This window comes from Porcisia hertigi, chromosome 25, assembly GCF_017918235.1.
Source record: "Porcisia hertigi strain C119 chromosome 25, whole genome shotgun sequence".
Classification (NCBI taxonomy): domain Eukaryota; phylum Euglenozoa; class Kinetoplastea; order Trypanosomatida; family Trypanosomatidae; genus Porcisia; species Porcisia hertigi.
The window spans coordinates 45,627-64,304 of record NC_090584.1 but is presented as its reverse complement, the minus strand read 5'-3'; the positions used below and the strand labels follow the sequence as shown (position 1 = coordinate 64,304).

Below are 18,678 nucleotides of genomic sequence, written 5' to 3'. Positions count from 1 at the left end.
TTCCCATGCTCCTGTCATATCTCTATCTGCAGCTGCACGGCTGTCCTCTCCGCGTGCTTTACACGGCCTCTACAGCGCCCCCCCCCCTCCCTCGCTCCCCTCTTCTCTCTCTGTGTTTTGCTTTTGAGGGTCTGTATGTGGGCATTCGGTGCATCATTCTTCACTACCCCAGCGCGGCTGTCTCGATGTACGCGTCCGCCGCAAGACCACAGCAAACGGATCACAAAACATTCATCGCCTCGACGCACGGTTAAAGCGTGGTGTAGCACGCACACACACAGATAATCACAAAACAGTCTCTCCTCGCCCGCGTGCCAGCGGTGCAGTTGATGAACGGTGCCCCAGCAAAGCGACGTCGCTTCGACAGCGATGATGACGAGGACGAGTACGTTGCAGTCAACCCCAACTCGGGTCTTCTTCAGTATGCAATCAGCGCGCACTTTCCGACAGACGAGATGCCCGCTGTGGAGGATAGAGAAGGGGAAGACGGCGTAGTGGACACGCTGGTCAGCAGCACTGCAACGGCGCCCGCGATCCACGCCGAGGCAGACAAGCCTGCTGAGGTGGAGCGCACCACAGCGGCGAAGGTGGCAGCGGGGCAGCGGGGGGCTGCTAATTTACTGAAAACTCCTTTGCTTTTTGACGAAGACAGGGATGTTCCTGCCGAGTACAACGGGCTGCTCTCTGCACAACTGATGAACGTGCTCTTTGTGCCTCTAGCCCATATTTGTGAGCAGCGAAGCTGCACCGATAAACTTTTGGCCCAGTACGCACCGTCGGAGGCGTCGAATGCCTCCTCAAACAATAAATCCTACCACAATGTGTACGGCATTGCGCCTGGGTTTCGCTGGGATGGCGTCGTGCGCGGACGTGGTCCGGTTGACTGATGCAGCGATATCTGGCGTGGGTTGTCGCTGCAGGAATTTCTGCCCTTCTCTGCAGGGATCGCTCTGGGTTGTGGGTTGGCGCAGGTGGAAACACGCAGACATCTCCCCTCCCCCTCCCCCTCCCCCTCCGTCATAAAGGAAGAGGCGGGGCCGCCACCCGCAAGCAAGTAAATCACAGCCATGCTGCGTGGCAGAGAAGAGCGGCTGCGAGTCTGTCTGTCTGTCTCTGTGTGTGTTTTCCAGCACAGCGCAAAGCGCCCCCCCCCCCCAAAAAAAAAAAGAACCGAAGAAGAACAGCGAAAGGGGAGGAAGACAGTAGGGCTGACTCTGGAACGTGTCACCCTCGTGTTTCACTTGACACAATAGTCTCTCTCGGGCGCTTCAATGTTCGCCTCTGTCACTTGCGCTGACTTTCTCCACGAAGGGGGGGGCGGGCGGGCGGGGGGGGGGGGGCTGTATCGCCCCCTGCGCTTCTTTCCGTCCGTATGCCCGCTTGTTCACAATACCCTTCCACCCCTTTCACCTCTGACACACACACACGCACACACGCAACATCTACTTCCACTGGGGCTCATTATCCACGTCTTCCTTTCTTCTCTCTTCCACCCCCTTTTCCGAGTACAGTGCTGCTGCAGGTCCCTTTCGTGATCCGCACACACGTAGGCGCACAAGAATAGCGGGCTGTCAAAACTACGCAAAGTTGTGCTGGCGGGGGTACGGTGTGCTCTGGAAAGAATTACCACGTATCCGTTCTCAGATCGAGCATCTGCACCAACCACAACCAAAAAAGAGGGGGCCTTGTGGCTGCTCGTCTCGACGAGTATCTCCAAGGCGCCATCTATCTCTTGTTCCCCCTCTGTTTTCCCCATTTGAGAGGTTGCTTTCCAAAAGAATGCAGTCGTCTCCGCAGGTCAGCACCCCCTTCACGCGGGAGGATGAGTCCCGGCTGTACCTTCTCCAGCAGCGCGCCGAGGAAGGAGGAAGTCTGACCGCCTCAGAGAGCCTCGAACTTGCCCACCTGAAGCGCAGATACCACACACTTCTCGAGGAAGGGGAGCAGACCTTGCACTCAAGCGCCCTCGCGCCGATGAGTGGCAGCGGTGCCACATCCGCGGATGAAGAAGGAGAGTGGAGCACGACGGCGACCCTCTCCCGCGCCGGCAAAGCGGCATATTTTTGGGGCTCGCTCATGGCTACGGCGCTGCCTGGCTACGTAGGACGGGTCACGGGCGTGACTACGGACTTCTTGCACTGGAACTGGATTACGGAACATGTAGTGCTCGGTGCTATACCCGTTGTTACGCAGGTCGGGAGTAGTGGCGATCACCTGTCACAGCTACGAGCTCAGTTGAAGGAGCGAAACCAGACATTAGGGCTCGTAATCGCCTGCCTGGAGAAGGAGGAACTCAATGGATTTGGAATGAATGTCATTCAGTTTGCCAAAGAGGCAGAGTGGCGCAAATTTGTTAACCCGCAAGTAGAATATTTGCATTTACCCATGGCTGACACAACGGCGGCTACGCCGCTGCCGGCCGTGTACGAGGCCGTAGTGCGCATGGAGGCCTGTATTGCGCAGCGTAAGCAAACCGTTTACGTGCACTGCAAAGCTGGAAAAGGTCGCAGTTGGATGGTCACAATGTGCTACCTCACCACCTTTGGTGGCATGTCGTATCCCGAGGCCGCGGAGCTCATTCGGCAGAGGCGTGTCCAGGTGAACCCGTCACTTTCGCAGAGTCGGTTCGCCGAGCAGTTCTCCCTCAACTTCGCTCAGTGGAGGTCTCTGCAAGATGCGAACTGTGTCAACGGCGGCCACCCTCCCCGGGGAGGGTCTCCATAATCAAGTCACCGCAGAACGGTTTCTTTCTTCTTCTCTCCTCTTCCCACCGTACAGGTGTTACAAGGAAACGATAGGAGGCTCTGGGAGTGCAGGCTGAACCGCACCGAGGACTTGTTCTCGAGAAAGAAGACCGGAGGGATGCCACTCTTATTAGTGCACCGGCTGTTGGGCGCGTCTTTTTTTTTCCAAATGTCCCTCGTTGGATGATCATGGGGATGGGGACACAACACCAAGGGTCCGCGCTTCTCTTCCCCACTGAATGCACAAGCAAGCACACACACACACACACACACACACACACACACACGCACTGGTACACATTCCCCACGTTCTGCTTTCATGTTTTAGGCCTTTTCAGCCGCTCCGTGAACTCCGGCTTCTACAACCGCCGCCGCCGCCCCCCTTTTTTTGGTTGTACATGCGCCTGTTGGTTTCTTTCGTGATGTTTTGTATATTCGTAATGACTAGTAGAGACGGCGATGGAGCACATTTCGAGTGACTGTGAGATGGAAGGAAACGACTGCGCGTCATTTTCCCTGTCTCGCGGTATTGCTGTATGTTTCTTATTTCCTGCTGTGTCGTGTTTCTCTCCCGCCCGCCCCCCCCCCCTCCCCTCCACCACCGCTCGTTCCGACATCCAACGAATCCTCCTAGCCCCGGCCCTCCTCTTCTGAGTAACCGCACATCCTCTCGGCCTCTCTGATTTTTCTCTAGTATCTCTTTTTCACACCTCACTGGGCAAATACACACGAGTACACACAAATACACCCGTCCATTCGTGGTCCTGCATCACCTCTGCTGCTGCCACCAAAACTCCCTCTCCTTCCACCACAAAGAGAAAGTCGAACGAGTTTTAAGGGGAGCTCATGCGGCGACTGCGACCGGGTAGTGTGCACGACAACTCGTATAAGGATGGGAACAGGGTGTTCGCGGGGTCACGCACGTGAAGAAGCCGGTGGGCGCTGGCGGATGTGCAGGTGCTCTTCTATACATCCGTTCTTTTTTCTTCAGTGTAGTATTACATTTTATCACCCACCTCGATGTCGACCCTTTGGCTCTCTCCAGTTACACCCATGTATTACCCTCTCGAATTCTGAAACTAATAACGCTTTCTCGACTGCGGCATTGGCCAACACTCAACAACCACTACAAACGATTTTGATGCCCTTTATTCCCCACCAAAGGGGTCTCCTTTCTCCTTCTTTCTCCATTGCGCCACAGGAGGTGAGGTGGCGGGCCGCCGAGGGCGTCGCATTCATGGCCAGGGTCTCCTCGTCACTTCTCTGCGTTGTCGCCGCCCCTCATCATCTTTCCTTACGTTTCCTCGCTCTCAAAAGAGGCGAGTAGCACTTGGATGTTCAAGGTGCTATACTTTGCCCCCCCCCATTTTTTTTCGCAGGTTTCCATGACCGCAGATGAATATGTTTCTCTTCTATTTCCCTCACCGTTTTATCTCTTTTATTTCTTCTCTCTCGTCGTGCTGCACTCTCCCTCCTCTCTACCCCAATCCTCCCTCTTTCCCTGCTTTCTCTCTCCATACTAAACCAACCGCATAGTGATCGGCTAACGACCGTGCGCGTACTATTGTGAAGCGCCACGTGAAGGTATTATCGTTTCTGCGCACCACGATAGAGGCAGTCGCGCACCTTGATTGCCCTGCGGAGTGCACCCATCATGTCCCTTTCCGAGGCGTGCGACGCCATCGCCGGCATCTCAGATGCCACTACACACGCGCACGTCACTGCTATTGCTAGGCAGTGCGAATCACACCTCGGCAACGTGAACGAGGTCCTCGATGCACTGGAGAATACGCTGTCCACTTCGGCTGGGGCACAGAGGTTGATGCTGTGGTTTCTTGTGGACCGACTGGCCAAGCAGCATACGCTGTTCTGTGACGCGCTGCGTCCGAAGCTGATCCATTTGTGTACCCACTACGGCTCACCCCGCACCTCCGACGAGTGGCAGGACTTTGTCACCCTCTTGAAGAGCTCGCTCTCGGTCACGTTTGGGCAACCAATGATTTCACTCATCCTGCTGCAACTGGGGGAAGATTCGAAAGGGCGCGGGCCAGGAAAGGGTGCCGTTGGCCAGAAGGCGCAGCGCAAACAGCAAGGCAGCACCGCTCTCACCGTTCATTCCAAAGCTCTCCGTACCACGGGTGCTTTCATGACCAAGGCCATCGCCGTCGAACGCTCCGCCGAGCACAAGCATTTGCTGCAGGTGAAAACAATGGACAGTCAAATGGCCATGACCGTATCCAGCAGCTATGCACCATCCCGACCTGTCGAGATTGTCGTGCCGGATATGCGCCCCGACGCGAACGCCCCGCGGGGCTTTATGCAAGCCCTCCCAGAGGGCTACATGGAGAACTACCAGGAGGCGCGTCGTAAACGTATGCGTGAGATGATGGAACGCAATCGCGAAGAGCAGGACCGCAAGCAGGAGCACGAGATGCTGAGGCGTGTGCGTCAGGACACTGCTGACGTCGTGGGCGCCACGAGCTCGGATACTCTTGCGTCTATGACGAATGCAAGGGGGGCCGGTGGGGCATACCCCGATTTCTCCGATATTCAAATGCCGTTGGAGTTTCCGCGCGATGAGCATGGGGTGAAGCGCGGGAACTTCCCTCTGGGTGTTCGATTTATCCGGGACGCCGTTGCGGCGTGCGGCGGCGCGGTGGAGCTTGATGTCCTCGTGAGCCGGATCTCGACACTGGCGAACAGGGAGGCGGTCGCCGAGTTTGGCAACGTGCGCGAGTTCTTGCTCATCCACTCCCCGACCTTCCGTCTGGTCAACGAGGCTGGTCAGTGGATTGTACGCCTGACAAACGACAAAAATGCCGAAGAGGCTACGTGGAAGTCGCTGCAGTGTCCGGCGTGCTCGAAGGTGGTGCGGGGCCGCAACTTTGCGCGGCACTATAACTGCCGCCGATGCATCACGGCGCAGATCGCACTGGGCCTCCAAGACGACGCTGAGGGGCGTGGACCCATCGCCGAGTTAGCACACGCGGCTAAGCGTGTGCTGTCGATGCGCGAGGCGTGCGACGACGGAGACCTGGATGCCCTTGCCGATTGCCTCGAGCGTGCTGCGGCCGTGAGGCGCTTCCGCCTCGGCTCAACGCGGCAGTTTGCACCAATCATGAAGGCGATGAGGGTTGTGCGAGACTGCTGGCTGGCCAAGAAGGGTGTGGGGGAGGTCGGGGACGCAAAGGTGACGCCAGCCGACATGTCGATTGGCAACCTGTTTCGTGTTTTTGGTGAAAATATACATCGCCTCCCCATCGCGTGGATCGAAATGGGCGACGTGATCGACATGTGCCATCGCTTCACGGAAAAAGTAGCCCCGCCCTTCAACCCACCTCCGCGCCCGGCGGACCCGCGCATTAGCCTGCAGAACGAGTACCCAGGGTTTTTACTTTGCGAGAGTGAGGTGGACGACGAGGATATGCCCAGCGACAACGAAGACGAATTCTCCGATGACGAGGCGCCGGCCTTCACCTTTGCACCACCAGTGGATGTAGCAGAGTCACTTTTCACAGCGGGTTTCGAGCGGGACACGAAGCGGCTGCATCACCGTATGCGGACAGCACCGCCAATGGTGCTTCAGCGTGTTCTGCAAACCGACGGCACTCAAACGCACACGGAGATGTACGCGGAGTTCACTAAAACCACACGCACACATGCTGCACATCATCATGCCCACAGTGGTGGGAATAATCATAACCACCCCAATCGTCATGTTTACGGCGGTAGCTCTGGAAGGGGCGGCGGCGGCGGCGGCAACTACCAAGGACGAAACCACCCTCGTTCACGTGCGAACTGAGCCTGCCGCTAAGCGTTGTGGTGTTCTCTCCCCACCCTCGCGGGCACTCCCACTCTAGCGTACTGCCCCTTGGGCTAGGACAGGTGTGGCTATTCTGAGTCTCCTTGCCGCTCTGTGTATGTAAGACATGGTGAGCCCAGCGATTGGTGTGTGCGTATCTATGCGGGTGTTATTGTCCTTTGCTAAGATGGAGAAGAGTGACCAATTTGTTTTTTTAAACAGCGAAAACAAGCTACATAAAGTGGCACACGCAGATCACCGCGACTCATACGGGACTGCGCGATGCTCCTTTGATGGATGTGGCGTTATTCCAGGGCAGAGAAATGGGTGGAGGTGATGGTCAAAAGACGCACGCCTTCTCTTTTGGTAGGGTGTATGGGGGTGCAGTCCGCGTGAGGACCACGGTTTCTTCGGCGCTCTGCTCTCATTCACGTTGACTGCCCCCCTCCCCCCCCCCCCCCCCCCCCGCTCTCCCTCCCTACTCTTCCTACCTCTTTGTCACTCAGGGAAAAGCATCAATGTGTGTTTTTCTCTTCCTTTGTCTCGACGACACTGAGCGGGTGCCAAGGCGCAGGTCGACATGTTTCTCTACTCGACCTTCAAGCGCATTACAACCTTTTATTCCTACCGCTTTCTGCTCTCTTCTTGTCTGTCGCTCGGTGGTCTGCCAACGAGGCAACGTGATTTTCGGCGTCAAAGTGTTTCCGCCTATCTAATTTGTGCTCAGTTTTCTTCACAAACCGCGCGCTGCCCTCGCTTGGGCCTCTTCACAGCCCTCACGCTGATTTGATTTCCACCGCCCCTCACAGACTTCGAGCACGCACAAAAAAAAACGGGCCCATTCTCGCCTCATCACAGACTTTTTTTTTGATTTGCTGTTGTCCATCATCTTTCCTCTTTGTTGTTGTAGTGGTTGTTGTCCAGCTTTGTTTTTCTGCCGTTTTTTTTACAACTCTTTCGAGTGTGCGCACACGCGGGCACGCATCTGTCGGTGTTTGGTCACTTTTCAAAAGACTCGCATCCTCACGTTACACCTTCATGCGTGAACATTTGTGTCACATCATATTTTAGTACCAGAGAGTGTGAAGAGCGAGGGGGGGGGGCGTCGTCCCGTTCCCAGTTTTCTCAAGTACACCGGAAGGGGGTGAAGCCACGGTACACTTACGGTCACACGAAGAGCGCAAAGATCCAAGAAGAGGCTTAGGCACCAAAGCCACAGTAGCAGTGAGGTTTGGTGTGCCTCCCTACTTCGCATTTTTCACCAGAAACGCTGCGCTCACCTATCCCCCCCCCTCTCTCTGCTTTGTAAGTGAAGACAGCGGGTGTATTTCCCGCGCGTGTGCGTGCATGTATGGACGGACTGTCTCTCCTCTCTCCCTCCCGCCCTCCCTCCCTCCAATTCCCTCTTCCCATTAAGCCGCGTCCCTTTATTGGCGCGTTTTTTTTTTCTTAAAGGAAATCTACTGTTTTTCCCCCTCTCCCTTCCTCTCTCTTTTCAGGTTTTTAAGTTCTCTTTTCTCTCGCCCCCCACTCCCACCCCCCTCGCTGTGGCGGTGCGAGGGATACTCATACACATAAACGCGGTCATTAAACTGCTTAAGAAAAAAGAAGACCCCCTTCTCTCTCCCTCTGTCTGTCTTTCACTCACACGCACACACATACACACAGAGAGACTTTGTCGCCGAGCACGCAGAGTGCGGCGTCAGTTGTTTTTGTTGTGATTGTTCGGAGACGGCCGGAAGGTTTCCCCTCTTCGTTTTTCTTCCTGTGCTCTTTGCTCTCCTTTTTGATTCTGGGGAGACCTTGCGTTGATTAGCCACGGTGTATGCAGCTCGTCCCGTGTTTGCGGGCTGTTTGAACAAGGTGCAGAGCGGTGCAGTTAGGCCTACACACGCACACACACACGCAGGCACATACACACCCATTCACTCATCCACACGCATAGAGCCCACGTGACACGAGCAAGAGCCCATCAAGGTACAACGGGGGCACACGCCACCTCCACCGTCTCCTCACTGTCCCCCTCCCCTTTGTCTTTTTTTAAATCCCTGTTTTTTTTTCACTGGTGGTGTTACACGTTTCATAACCGAAGGTGGCTCCTACTCTTCCTTCTCCTCCTCCTCGCCCTGCCCTCTTTTATTTTGTTTGTTTTGCCCCCCCCCCCTGGCCCGCCTGCCGCTGCTTTTTGTGTGAACTCATTTGTGTGTGTGTGTGTGTGTGTGTACAATCGTTTTCTTTTCGTGAGGCTTGTCCCCCTTTTCCCCTCTGCACGCATTTCTGCTTTTGCACGGCGTCGGTGCGTGCCGCGTGTGTTCTCCAGTGTACTGTTTACCTGTTTTTCACATCTCTCTCTCTCTCTATATATATATTTAATTCCTACTGTGTTGTTGAGCGAATGAACGCCGATGACGCTCGAGAAATAGTTGCCGGGTCGGTGGGCGGGGCAAGCGCGACGGTGATCGAGTATCCGATGGACACAATCAAGGTGCGATTGCAAGACGACGGAAAGCGCTACGGCAGCGCACTGAAGTGCATCCGCACTATTGCGAAGGAAGAAGGTGTCGTGAACGGCTTTTTCCGGGGTTTGCCCGCCCCTGTAATTGGAGCGGCGTTAGAGAATGCCATTTTATTTCTTTCGTACCGCGCAGCGCTAGACGGCTTTCAGAAAGTCACATATGGCTACTGCGGTCCGTCCAACCAAGAGCCTTACCTGGCGGTGTCTGTGGCTGGTGCCACCGGTGGCATTGTTGTTTCCCAGGTCCTCACGCCGGCAGAGCTAATCAAGTGCAAAATGCAAATCCAGAACACTCTTCCAATAGACGAGCGTATTTACAAGAACTCGCTCGACTGCGCCACTGCCACGTATCGGCGTCGCGGTATCCGCGGGATATTCCGCGGGCACACATCGATGATGGTACGCGAAGCTGTCGGCTGCGGTTTCTACTTCTTAGTCTTCCAGTCCGTCATCCGGCCTTTCTTGTCGGAGGGTCAGAGATTCCATGAGGCGCCGGCATGGGTCCATTTTTTAGGGGGTGGCTGCGCCGGCGTCGCCTTCTGGACCACCACGTACCCCGTAGATGCAGTCAAGACAAAGCAGCAGACAATGAAGGCGGACTACCTCAAACTCAACTTTCGCCAGGCCTGCGCACGGCTGTACAGGACAGAGGGCATGCGGGGCCTTTTCCGCGGCTACAGCGTCACGGCCCTGCGGGCATTTCCCGGCAACGCCGTCCTGATAGGCGCTTACGAGCAGGTGAATGCGCTCTGGGAGTGTTCAGCGACGACCACCCACACACAGCACACGTAATATTTTCTTAATGTCCGCTGTATTGTTTGTCGGGAGGCAGTTCAAGGCTTGGGTTCACTGGGGTACGAGGATGGTGGGAGGGAGCAAAGGGGAGAGAGTTGTGCGCGTTCAAGGCTGGTGTGTGGGTCATGGGTGATCGGTAAAAAAAAGGGATGATTTTTTTCCCGCTTGACAATTCCACTGTTGTCGACGTCGTCTGTCGAGTATATCGGTTCTCTACTTTGCTCGCTTTGTTTCTTGGTGGTGGCGGTTGACCCTCCACACAGGTTTTTTTTTTTTTTCGTAGGCCATTCTTCTCACGGCGCTGGCTGTGGGAGTCGATTCTCCTCCCTTCACATTAATTTTCTTCTGTGTAGCTCTCCGTTCTCTTTTCGTGTTCTCTGATCACCGGCTGATACTGCTCGGCCGTTGGGGGGGGGGCAGCTGATACTCCCTAAGACAAGCGAGTATGTCCCCCCCCCCCCTTCCCCGGTTATGCCGAGCCAATGCTGGTAGTCACTGGGTCGACTGCTAACGAGATGGAAGCGTTAGTGTGACTGCTGGCTACTAATTCTGTTGGTTGTGTATCGAGTGGGGTAGTGACACGTGGTGATGGATCCAAAGTAAACATGGTTGGGTCATTTATATGGCAATCGGCAAAGTGTCCGGGTGACTCGAACTCCCTTCTCCTCACCAGCCCTCGCTGCTTGCCGGTGAGAGGGGGGGGGGCGTCCCTTAGTCTCCCTCAGGGATTCAGGGCGTGCCGCTCGGCGTACCGGAAGCGGTTGTGAGGAATCCTGTAAAGCAGATGGGCGACTACAGTTCAAGAAAGGTGACCGTGGTCAGGTGACTGTGTCATCCATGACCCCAACGCCTGGATACCGCCGCTTTGCTCCACGCAATGGACCTTTGACAGTCCGGGGTGGTAGGTAGGTCGGTAGGAGGTGTACCACTGAACTAGCTCCCCACGCCAGAAAATGGCCAGGGTTGGGGAATATGGGAAAATACATCAGCGAGTAAGCCGTGTTTGGCATCGGCTCCGCAGGGTTTTGGAACTTCCCCCTCACCGCCAGTACGAGTTCTGTGCTTAGCGCACGCCAGCCCTTTTTGTGCCGGGCGAGTCGATTTTGTTGGTGTACTCCATTATGTATTTTTTTTTCTATTGTGGTGCCGCGTGTTTCGTTCTCTCACACTCCCTCTCTCCACCCTCTCTCCGATATCTCCCCCGCCTTCCCCCCCCCTCATCGTACGTGTGCGTGTGACGATGTGCGTAAGGTAAAGCCTTTTTTACTGGTGTCCCTTCTTTCTCGTTCGAATAACGAGGCAGCCCCCTCCCCCCCCAAAAAAAAAAAGTTGCAGAACTAGACAGCCCAAAGCCAAAAGAAAACATCAACGTTCATGGTTCCCCATGGGCGGGGAACAAGCGGCAGGGTTCTCCGGTGTCCCTCGCGTCTTCTGATAGCGCGTTCATGGCTGACACTAACGGTACTGTAGATGGTAAAGTACCAGACCACCCACTTCTTCTGCGCACCTGCAACAAAGGTGTGTGTGTGTGTGTGTGTGTGTGTGTTTGGTTTTAGTGTCAGGTGCGTACTAAGTGATACTGCTCAGTGATGCTGTTTTATGTGAGTAGACACATCAAGCTCAATATCCCCAACGCAGCGAACGAAGTGAAGGCGGGGTCGCGGGGCTCTGTCTCTCTATTTTCTTTTTCGATCTATCTTATCATGCACCACCACCGCACGTCTCATTCTCTTCTCACTTGAATTCGCTCTTGCCGGTCACGTACGTGCCCCCTTTCCCCCACTCCCACGATTCGGCTGTTTTCAATTTGAGTTGCGGGGGATGCATATGCAGGAGGTATACCATTCCCCTCCCCCTTCCCCCCCCCCCCCTGCTCCGAGAACTACACTCTTCCTGTTTTTGTCTGTCTGTGTTTGGTGTCGCTGTCTATCGCGCGATTTCGTGTCCACACGGCGGAGATTCCCCGACGAAGCGACCATACGTATTCTTCGGCAGCGTCAGGAGGTATTCGCATCATTCCTTTCACCACACAGGACCATATATCTCTTGTCCTCCCTTGGAAAGGTGGACAAGAAACTGTAGAGAAATCGTTCCTGGCGACATCACAGCCCCACGGATCCTATCAAAGTTCAGCGTGGTGTTTTTTTCCCTCCCTCCATTCTCTTTGGCATCTCTTGTTTTTTTTTGCAGGCAAAAAAAGTTGAAAACAGAGGGTGAAGAGGAGGAGGAGGGTGTGTGGACTCACAAATACACACACACTGTTCTTATGTATAGTTGAGTGAGGAGCACGTGTGAGCTCGACGTGAAGTCTTTTGTCTTTCTCCGTTTTTTATCGTTGTCTCAATTTTTTTTTCTTAGAGATCGCTGCCAGCAGTGCTTTAATACCCCAGAAAAAATGGGCCTTGCACAACAGTTTGTCATCTCCAACGCCGATGTGGGACGTGGACGTGCCGTGCATGCCTTGCACCCGACCGCGCCGCTGATAGCGATGGCGGGTTCGAAGGGGCTGGTGCTCATCCTAAACAAGTTGGGTAAGGTAGAGCACCAGTTCCCCGTGTCGGGTGTGGTGGACATGGCATGGGAGTGTGGCAGCGACACCCTCGCAATCATAACGAACGGTTCGTCTCTCGTGCAGTTGTACACGCATCGAACACGCAATACCGACGTTATCGACACCAAACTAAGTGACCCGCGCTTCATTTGCTGGTCTCGTGCGCAGCCGCAGTTCGTCGTCGGCACGAATAGTGGGCACTTTGTGCTGTACGACCGGAGGACGCTGCGACTCGTGCCGGTGGAGGGGACGCACTCGCAGCAAATTCTCTCTGCCCTGTGGACGCCCGCACCGGACAACCGTTTATTAATGATATCGGCGGACTGCACTTTCTCTGTCACCGACGCTGAAGGCAACAACCTGAAGACGATACCATTGTCTGTTGCGCCGCAGTCGGTGTGTGTCTCACAGCTGAGCGGCTCACCAAAGAATGTTAGCCTTGCGGCCGTGCATTTGGGCACTACGGTGCTCATTGTCAACCTGGATTCTTTCGCCACAGCAGCTGGCCAGTTCAGTGGTGACCTCGGCCCCATCACCGGGTTGACTGGTTGCATGAATGGCGAGTTCGTGGTGAGTTTCCAAAGGGGTGCGATCGGTGTGGTTCACCTCTCCGGTAGCGAAGTACGGCTGCGCAGCTCAGTGAGCGTGTCGACGGGCGCCGTGCAGCTGATGACCTTCGGGGAAGGAAGCGGTCTCGTTGCGGCGGTCTTTGAGAAGTGTGTACGCCTTTTCCGTGTAACCGATGACGGGATCGCAAGCACCGGGGATGAGGCGAGATTTGATAAGCTAGACGGAGTTCCAGAGTCGTTGAGCTGGTCGAGAGATGGACAGCAACTCCTCCTCACCACAGACCAGGGCAACGCCGTCGTGTTCACTCTGAACGTGCTGAACGTCAGCACGTCGTACGGCACGCTTGTGTTCTCGTTCATCTCCGTCAACACCATTGGAGTGAAGAATTTACAGGACAACCGCATGGTCTGTACGGTGCAGGTGAGCGGTGACCCAACCTTCATGGCGGCGGGCACAGCGATGCTTGCGGTTGGCTCACAAAACAAGATCTCCTACTACGAGTACTTTATCCCCAATAGCCTCCCGTACCCCACGGCCGATCCAGTTAAGAGTCTCACGGAGGCGCCGCAGCAGGCACATTCGGAGTTTCTGCGGACGGTGGAATACCCCTCAACGGTCACGGAGCTGAAGGTGAACTCGCAGCTGGCAGCGGTGGTGTACGAAGGGCGAGTGCAGCTGGGCCCGATCCGCGACACGGCAGAGGCCCGCCCACCGGCGTTTTTTCCGCAAAGCGGCGACACGCGCCTCGTGTCCATTGGTCTATCCGAGACTTTTTTCCTCTACGCCACCACGAGCCGTGTGAGCGTGTACGCGCTTCAGAATCTCCAGCAAGTAGCGACCTTTACGTGCAGCACGGGTCTCAAGCGCGCCTTCCCGAACCCCGCCTGCACGCGCGTCGCCTACGTGGATGACAGCAACAACCTCTTCAATCTCAATGTCGTGACAGAGGTAGCGAACAAGGCAGAGGGCTATGAACCTGACCAGAAAGCGATACTATGGGATCAAGCCGAAGCCACCATCTTTATCACGCACAACAGAGAGAAGTGTGTGACGTTTGTAAGCACGCCGCACAGCCGCCACGGCGCGACATGTGAGTCAGTCTTGGCAAAGGAGAGCAGCAACACAAACCTCTACACGCCACTCCCAGCGGACTACACACCGATTACCCTCTTCCGTGGCACGGTGATGTGCCAATTGCCCAATGGCACCCTGGACACGGTGCCGCTGCATACGCACAAAAACATTTTCATGCGAACCCCCGACGCCGAGGCGTTTTACAACAATTTTTCCCTGAACCGACTGCGATGGTCATCGAACAACATTTCGACGCCGCAGGAGGCAGAAGACTTGGCTGTAAAGGCGCTGTACATGCTAGATGTTGAGTTGGCCATCCGTGTTTACCGCCAGCTCTCGCAGCCGAGCCTCGTTCTTTGCCTGGAAAAGATTCGCCACATCCACGAGAAAAACCTGTTGCTCGGCCACGTGTCGATGATTATGGGGTACATGAAGGATGCGCAGAACTTTTTTCTTCGCTCCTCGCAGCCGCTGTGCGCCTTGAAGATGCGGCGTGATATGATGCAGTGGGAACGCGCCCTCACCCTTGCAGAGCAGCTGGCACCAGAGGAAGTGCCTTGTATCTCGCGCGACTACGCGCAGCAGCTCGAGTACCGCGGTGAGTACGTCAAGGCCGAGGAGATGTTTCAGCAAGGGTTTCGTAAACTGCCGACTGGCCATGCGAGCACAGAGCTCTCGGTGAGTGTCCAGGAGGTGGAACGGCACAATGAGCAGTGCCGTCAAGGGGCGGCACGTTGCCAGATTCGCACTGGCAACATCGCCGACGCAATGAAGTCCGCGAAGGAATCGACGGATATGACCTTTGTGACGGACTGCGCTAAACTTTTCGAGGACAACCACAGGCACGAGGAGGCCGCACAGCTTTACGAGAAGGCCGGCGACCTTGAGCGGGCGGTGACCATCTATATCGAACAGTGCAAGAACCTGAAGGCTGCTGCGCGCCTACTGCCCTTTATCAAGTCGCGCAATATTATCGGTATCTATGCCCATGGCAAGGAGGCGGAAGGGGCCTTCGTGGAAGCCGAGAAGGCGTACCTGCAGGCCGAGGATTGGGATAATGCAGTGCGACTGAGACTAGACAAACTGAACGATCTACACGGCGCCTACGTTATTGTGCGTCAAACCTGCTCGGCCAACGCCGCCGCTCTAGTAGCGAAGAAATGCAAGATGCAAAACGAGTATGGTACGGCAGTGGAGTTTCTCGTGTTGGCGAAGTCGCTCAGTGAGGCTTTCGAATTGGCGAGAACACACGACTGCATGTTCAACTTTGAAAGCGCGTTGCTGAATCAGGTGCAACTGAAGGACGGTGTTGCCCCGCTCGCGAACCAGGCAGACTTTGCGATGATTGCAGAGTACTACGACAAGGAGGGCAGACCTGGGCAGGCTGGTTTGTACTACCACATAAGCGGCAACTACGCCAAGGCCCTCAAGAAGTATCTTGAGTCTGGGCAGCCTGAGGACATTGAGAAGGCAGTGGAGGTGGTGGGCAAGGCGCACAGCGACAGCCTGACGAATAAGTTCATCGACTATCTCATGGGTGAGACGGATGGCGAACCAAAGGATCCGTCCTACATCTTCAAGCTCTACTTGGCCATGGGCAGCTATGAGAAGGCGGCCAAAACCTCTGTTATTATCGCGGCGAAGGAGCAGGAAATGGGCAGTTATAGAGGCGCACACAAAACCCTCGTTGAGGCCTACCGCATGCTTCAACAGAAAAACATCCGCGTGCCAAATGACCTGCGCCGCACGTTGATGCTGCTGCACTCCTACATCATCGTCAAGGACCTCCTCAAGATCATGAACGATGATGACACCGCGTGTCGTATGCTGCTGCGCGTGTCACGCAATATACAAAAGTTTCCGAAGCACGTTGTCATGATTGTCTCCTCCACAGTGCTGCAGTGCGTCAAGTCTAATTTCAAGAAGTCGGCCTTCGATTACGCTTGCTACCTCATCCAGAACGAGAGTTACCGGACGGAGATGTCTGAGAAGTCACGCAAAAAAATCGAGGGCATCGTGCGCCGTCACACCAAGGAGAGCACTACCGACCCAGTAGAATCAACGTTGCCGTGCCCTTACTGTGACGAGCCTGTTGCCGCAACGGAGCTGGACTGTGGCGCCTGCAAGAATACAATTCCTTTTTGCATTGTGACCGGCAAACACATCGTCAAGACTGACTACACGGCGACCCCTTGCTGCGGCTTTCCTGCCACTTACTCGGCGTTGATGACGCGTCTGAAGGAGACGCTCGTGTGTCCTATATGCGAGGCCACTATTGATATTAGCAAAGTCAATCGTGAGACAGAGCCGGACTTGAAGGCGCTTCTGTAGAACACAGGGTAATCTGCATAGATGGCTGTGTATTGCGAGGAACCGATTGTGCTGAAAGGGAGCAGGATTGCACATGCCATGAAGAACCAATGTACATAGAGGCGAACATTGGCGGAGGGAGGAGGGAGGAAAGCGGTCGAATCTGCGAAGGATAGTGTCCGGGCAGGACCACACATTGCATGGCCAGCCTGTTGTCTTCGGCTCCGTGTTCGATGACGACACAAGCACACATGTGTGCGTGTACCGATTCACCTGTAAGATGCACTGCTTTCCCTAATTGAAGTTGGCGGATTGTGATGGCGAGCAGGATTCCCTCTTCTCCTCTTGCCCTGCACGCCTCAAAAAGGTCACCTGTTCACCCTTTCTCTATGAATTTTCATCCACGTTGCGACCGCATTGAAGCTACTGGCGGCAGTGCTGGTCGTCGTGGAAGCGCCTTTGGTTGTTGGTCTGCGTAAGTGAACGAGGTGTGTGTGTGTGGAGGGGGGGGGGTGCATGTGTGTAAAGAGACGCTGTTGGTGCAATGACCTTGCGACTCGATTGAGTCTGGACCCTCGTCCCCCCCCCTCACTCCCCCCTCCCTCCCTCCCTCCTGTCCTTTCGATATGAAATGTGTTGTTTTTTTATTATTCAATTTTTTTTTCACAGTCATGCACAACAACGGCGTCACGTGAAGCAAAAAAAAAACAACGAATACACACACACACGCACACACATATATATATATATATATCAATGGAGGGGAAAGAAGGATAAAAAAGGGGGAGGGGGCAATGTCCATGTGCGCCCTTGATATGCGCCCCATTTCGATACAGGGAGCGCTGTGTGCGTGTGTGTGTCACCCGATTTCTTCATGATCCATACCATTGTGGTCTCCCTGTGTGGTCTTTGCCTGAAACTCTTCTACTGTGTTGATAATGACAGAGGCAATGTGAGCTTCCAGGAGTACGCGTTGGAGGGTCTCGCGCCTCGACATTCCCCGGGCCAGGTTCTCACACCCTATGTGTTCTCCCAACTCACTCGGCACGAGCAAAAATGCACCATGTCGCCATCAAAGCTCCTGCGGATCTGCGCCACGGTCTCTTCCTCCCTACGGAGTCGTAAGAAACGCGCGGTGTTGTTGTTGTGTTCATCTCCTCCTCCCCCTACCCATTCCCAGTCTTTTTACGCAACACTCACCAACCTCGTCGTTTAGGAGCTGCTGTTCACTCGCTTGTACCCCCTCTTCTCGCCACTCAATTCGCATAGAAGACGACTCGGCACGCGTTCGTCTTGTGACAAAGGACCACCCCCCTCTTTTTTTTTTCTCTCTCTCGCTCTCCCTTCATAAAATTTTCTCTTATCGTCATTGCTTAGTGCCGCTCTACACCTCTTCAGCAGTTTTCTCTCCTCCAGGGCACCTGCGTTGTTTCTACCGCGCTCCTTTTTGTTTGAGTGGCTCCCTCATGATGTGGTTCCCACTGGAGAGCAACCCGGACGTAATGAACGGGTATATCCACACCTTGGGGTTAAAAAACCCTCTGGTGCAGTTCGTTGATGTCTACGGCCTCTCAGACGAACTACTCAGCATGGTGCCTACGCCAGTCCACGCCTTCCTTCTTGTGTACCCCATTTGCGAAGCGACAGAGAAACGAATCGCTGAGCTCCAGGATGCGCAGCAAGATGAAGTAGCGGAGATCCGCAAAGCGCATCCTTTTTTCTTCACACGCCAGCTCGTTCCTAACGCATGTGGCACCATCGCCATTCTTCATTCCCTGATGAACAACCGCGATAAGCTCGGTGAGATTCTTCCTGGCAGCGTCCTCGACGACGCGGTCGAGAAGGAAGAGGTGGCGGCGGCGGACCCAAAAGTGATTGGCGCCCTCATCGCCGGAGACGAGAAAATCGCTACCGCCCACGCTGCTGCCGCGCTGGAAGGCGCCACAGAGAACCAGGATATTCACGCGAACATTAACTTGCATTTTGTCTGCTTTATCCATGCTGGCGGTCGCTGCATCGAGTTGGATGGGCGCAAAGAGAATCCAACGTTGCATGGTGAGTGCGACGATAACGCAAAGTTCGTGCGCGCCGCTGCCGCTGCTATTAAAGAGCGCATGCAGCTCCACCCAGATTCGTACGAGTTTGGCATCACCGCACTCGTGGATGTGTGATTGGCCAGCCGCGCACACTCGCTTTCTCGTATATATTTTTTCCCCTGGTCTCTGTGGTGTTCGTGCTCTGCATCCCTCATCGCCTCTTCCCCTTAGCCCCTGAGCGCACACGCACGCACGCACACGCATACGTACATGCATGAATA

The 18,678-nt window shown here is 55.1% G+C and overlaps 6 protein-coding genes across 6 annotated transcripts; all 6 read left to right on the top strand.

Annotated features, from left to right (window-relative positions):
• Positions 1 to 329: 329 nt before the first annotated feature.
• On the top strand, positions 330 to 887 carry JKF63_04519 (uncharacterized protein; the record flags this gene model as incomplete). Its single annotated transcript, XM_067900503.1, has 1 exon — positions 330 to 887. One exon carries the CDS (start codon positions 330 to 332, stop codon positions 885 to 887), a length of 558 nt encoding a protein of 185 aa, XP_067756524.1.
• An 892-nt stretch (positions 888 to 1,779) lies between these two features.
• Positions 1,780 to 2,724, top strand: JKF63_04518 (uncharacterized protein; the record flags this gene model as incomplete). Its single annotated transcript, XM_067900502.1, has 1 exon — positions 1,780 to 2,724. The coding sequence occupies one exon, from the start codon at positions 1,780 to 1,782 to the stop codon at positions 2,722 to 2,724; it is 945 nt and encodes a 314-aa protein (XP_067756523.1).
• Positions 2,725 to 4,398: 1,674 nt separating this feature from the next.
• JKF63_04517 (uncharacterized protein) lies at positions 4,399 to 6,546 on the top strand (the record flags this gene model as incomplete). Its single annotated transcript, XM_067900501.1, has 1 exon — positions 4,399 to 6,546. The coding sequence occupies one exon, from the start codon at positions 4,399 to 4,401 to the stop codon at positions 6,544 to 6,546; it is 2,148 nt and encodes a 715-aa protein (XP_067756522.1).
• Positions 6,547 to 8,941: 2,395 nt separating this feature from the next.
• On the top strand, positions 8,942 to 9,853 carry JKF63_04516 (uncharacterized protein; the record flags this gene model as incomplete). Its single annotated transcript, XM_067900500.1, has 1 exon — positions 8,942 to 9,853. The coding sequence occupies one exon, from the start codon at positions 8,942 to 8,944 to the stop codon at positions 9,851 to 9,853; it is 912 nt and encodes a 303-aa protein (XP_067756521.1).
• Positions 9,854 to 12,251: 2,398 nt separating this feature from the next.
• Positions 12,252 to 16,382, top strand: JKF63_04515 (uncharacterized protein; the record flags this gene model as incomplete). The annotated part of the gene is made up of 1 exon (XM_067900499.1): positions 12,252 to 16,382. One exon carries the CDS (start codon positions 12,252 to 12,254, stop codon positions 16,380 to 16,382), a length of 4,131 nt encoding a protein of 1,376 aa, XP_067756520.1.
• A 1,448-nt stretch (positions 16,383 to 17,830) lies between these two features.
• On the top strand, positions 17,831 to 18,532 carry JKF63_04514 (uncharacterized protein; the record flags this gene model as incomplete). The annotated part of the gene is made up of 1 exon (XM_067900498.1): positions 17,831 to 18,532. One exon carries the CDS (start codon positions 17,831 to 17,833, stop codon positions 18,530 to 18,532), a length of 702 nt encoding a protein of 233 aa, XP_067756519.1.
• Between the last annotated feature and the right edge of the window lie 146 nt (positions 18,533 to 18,678).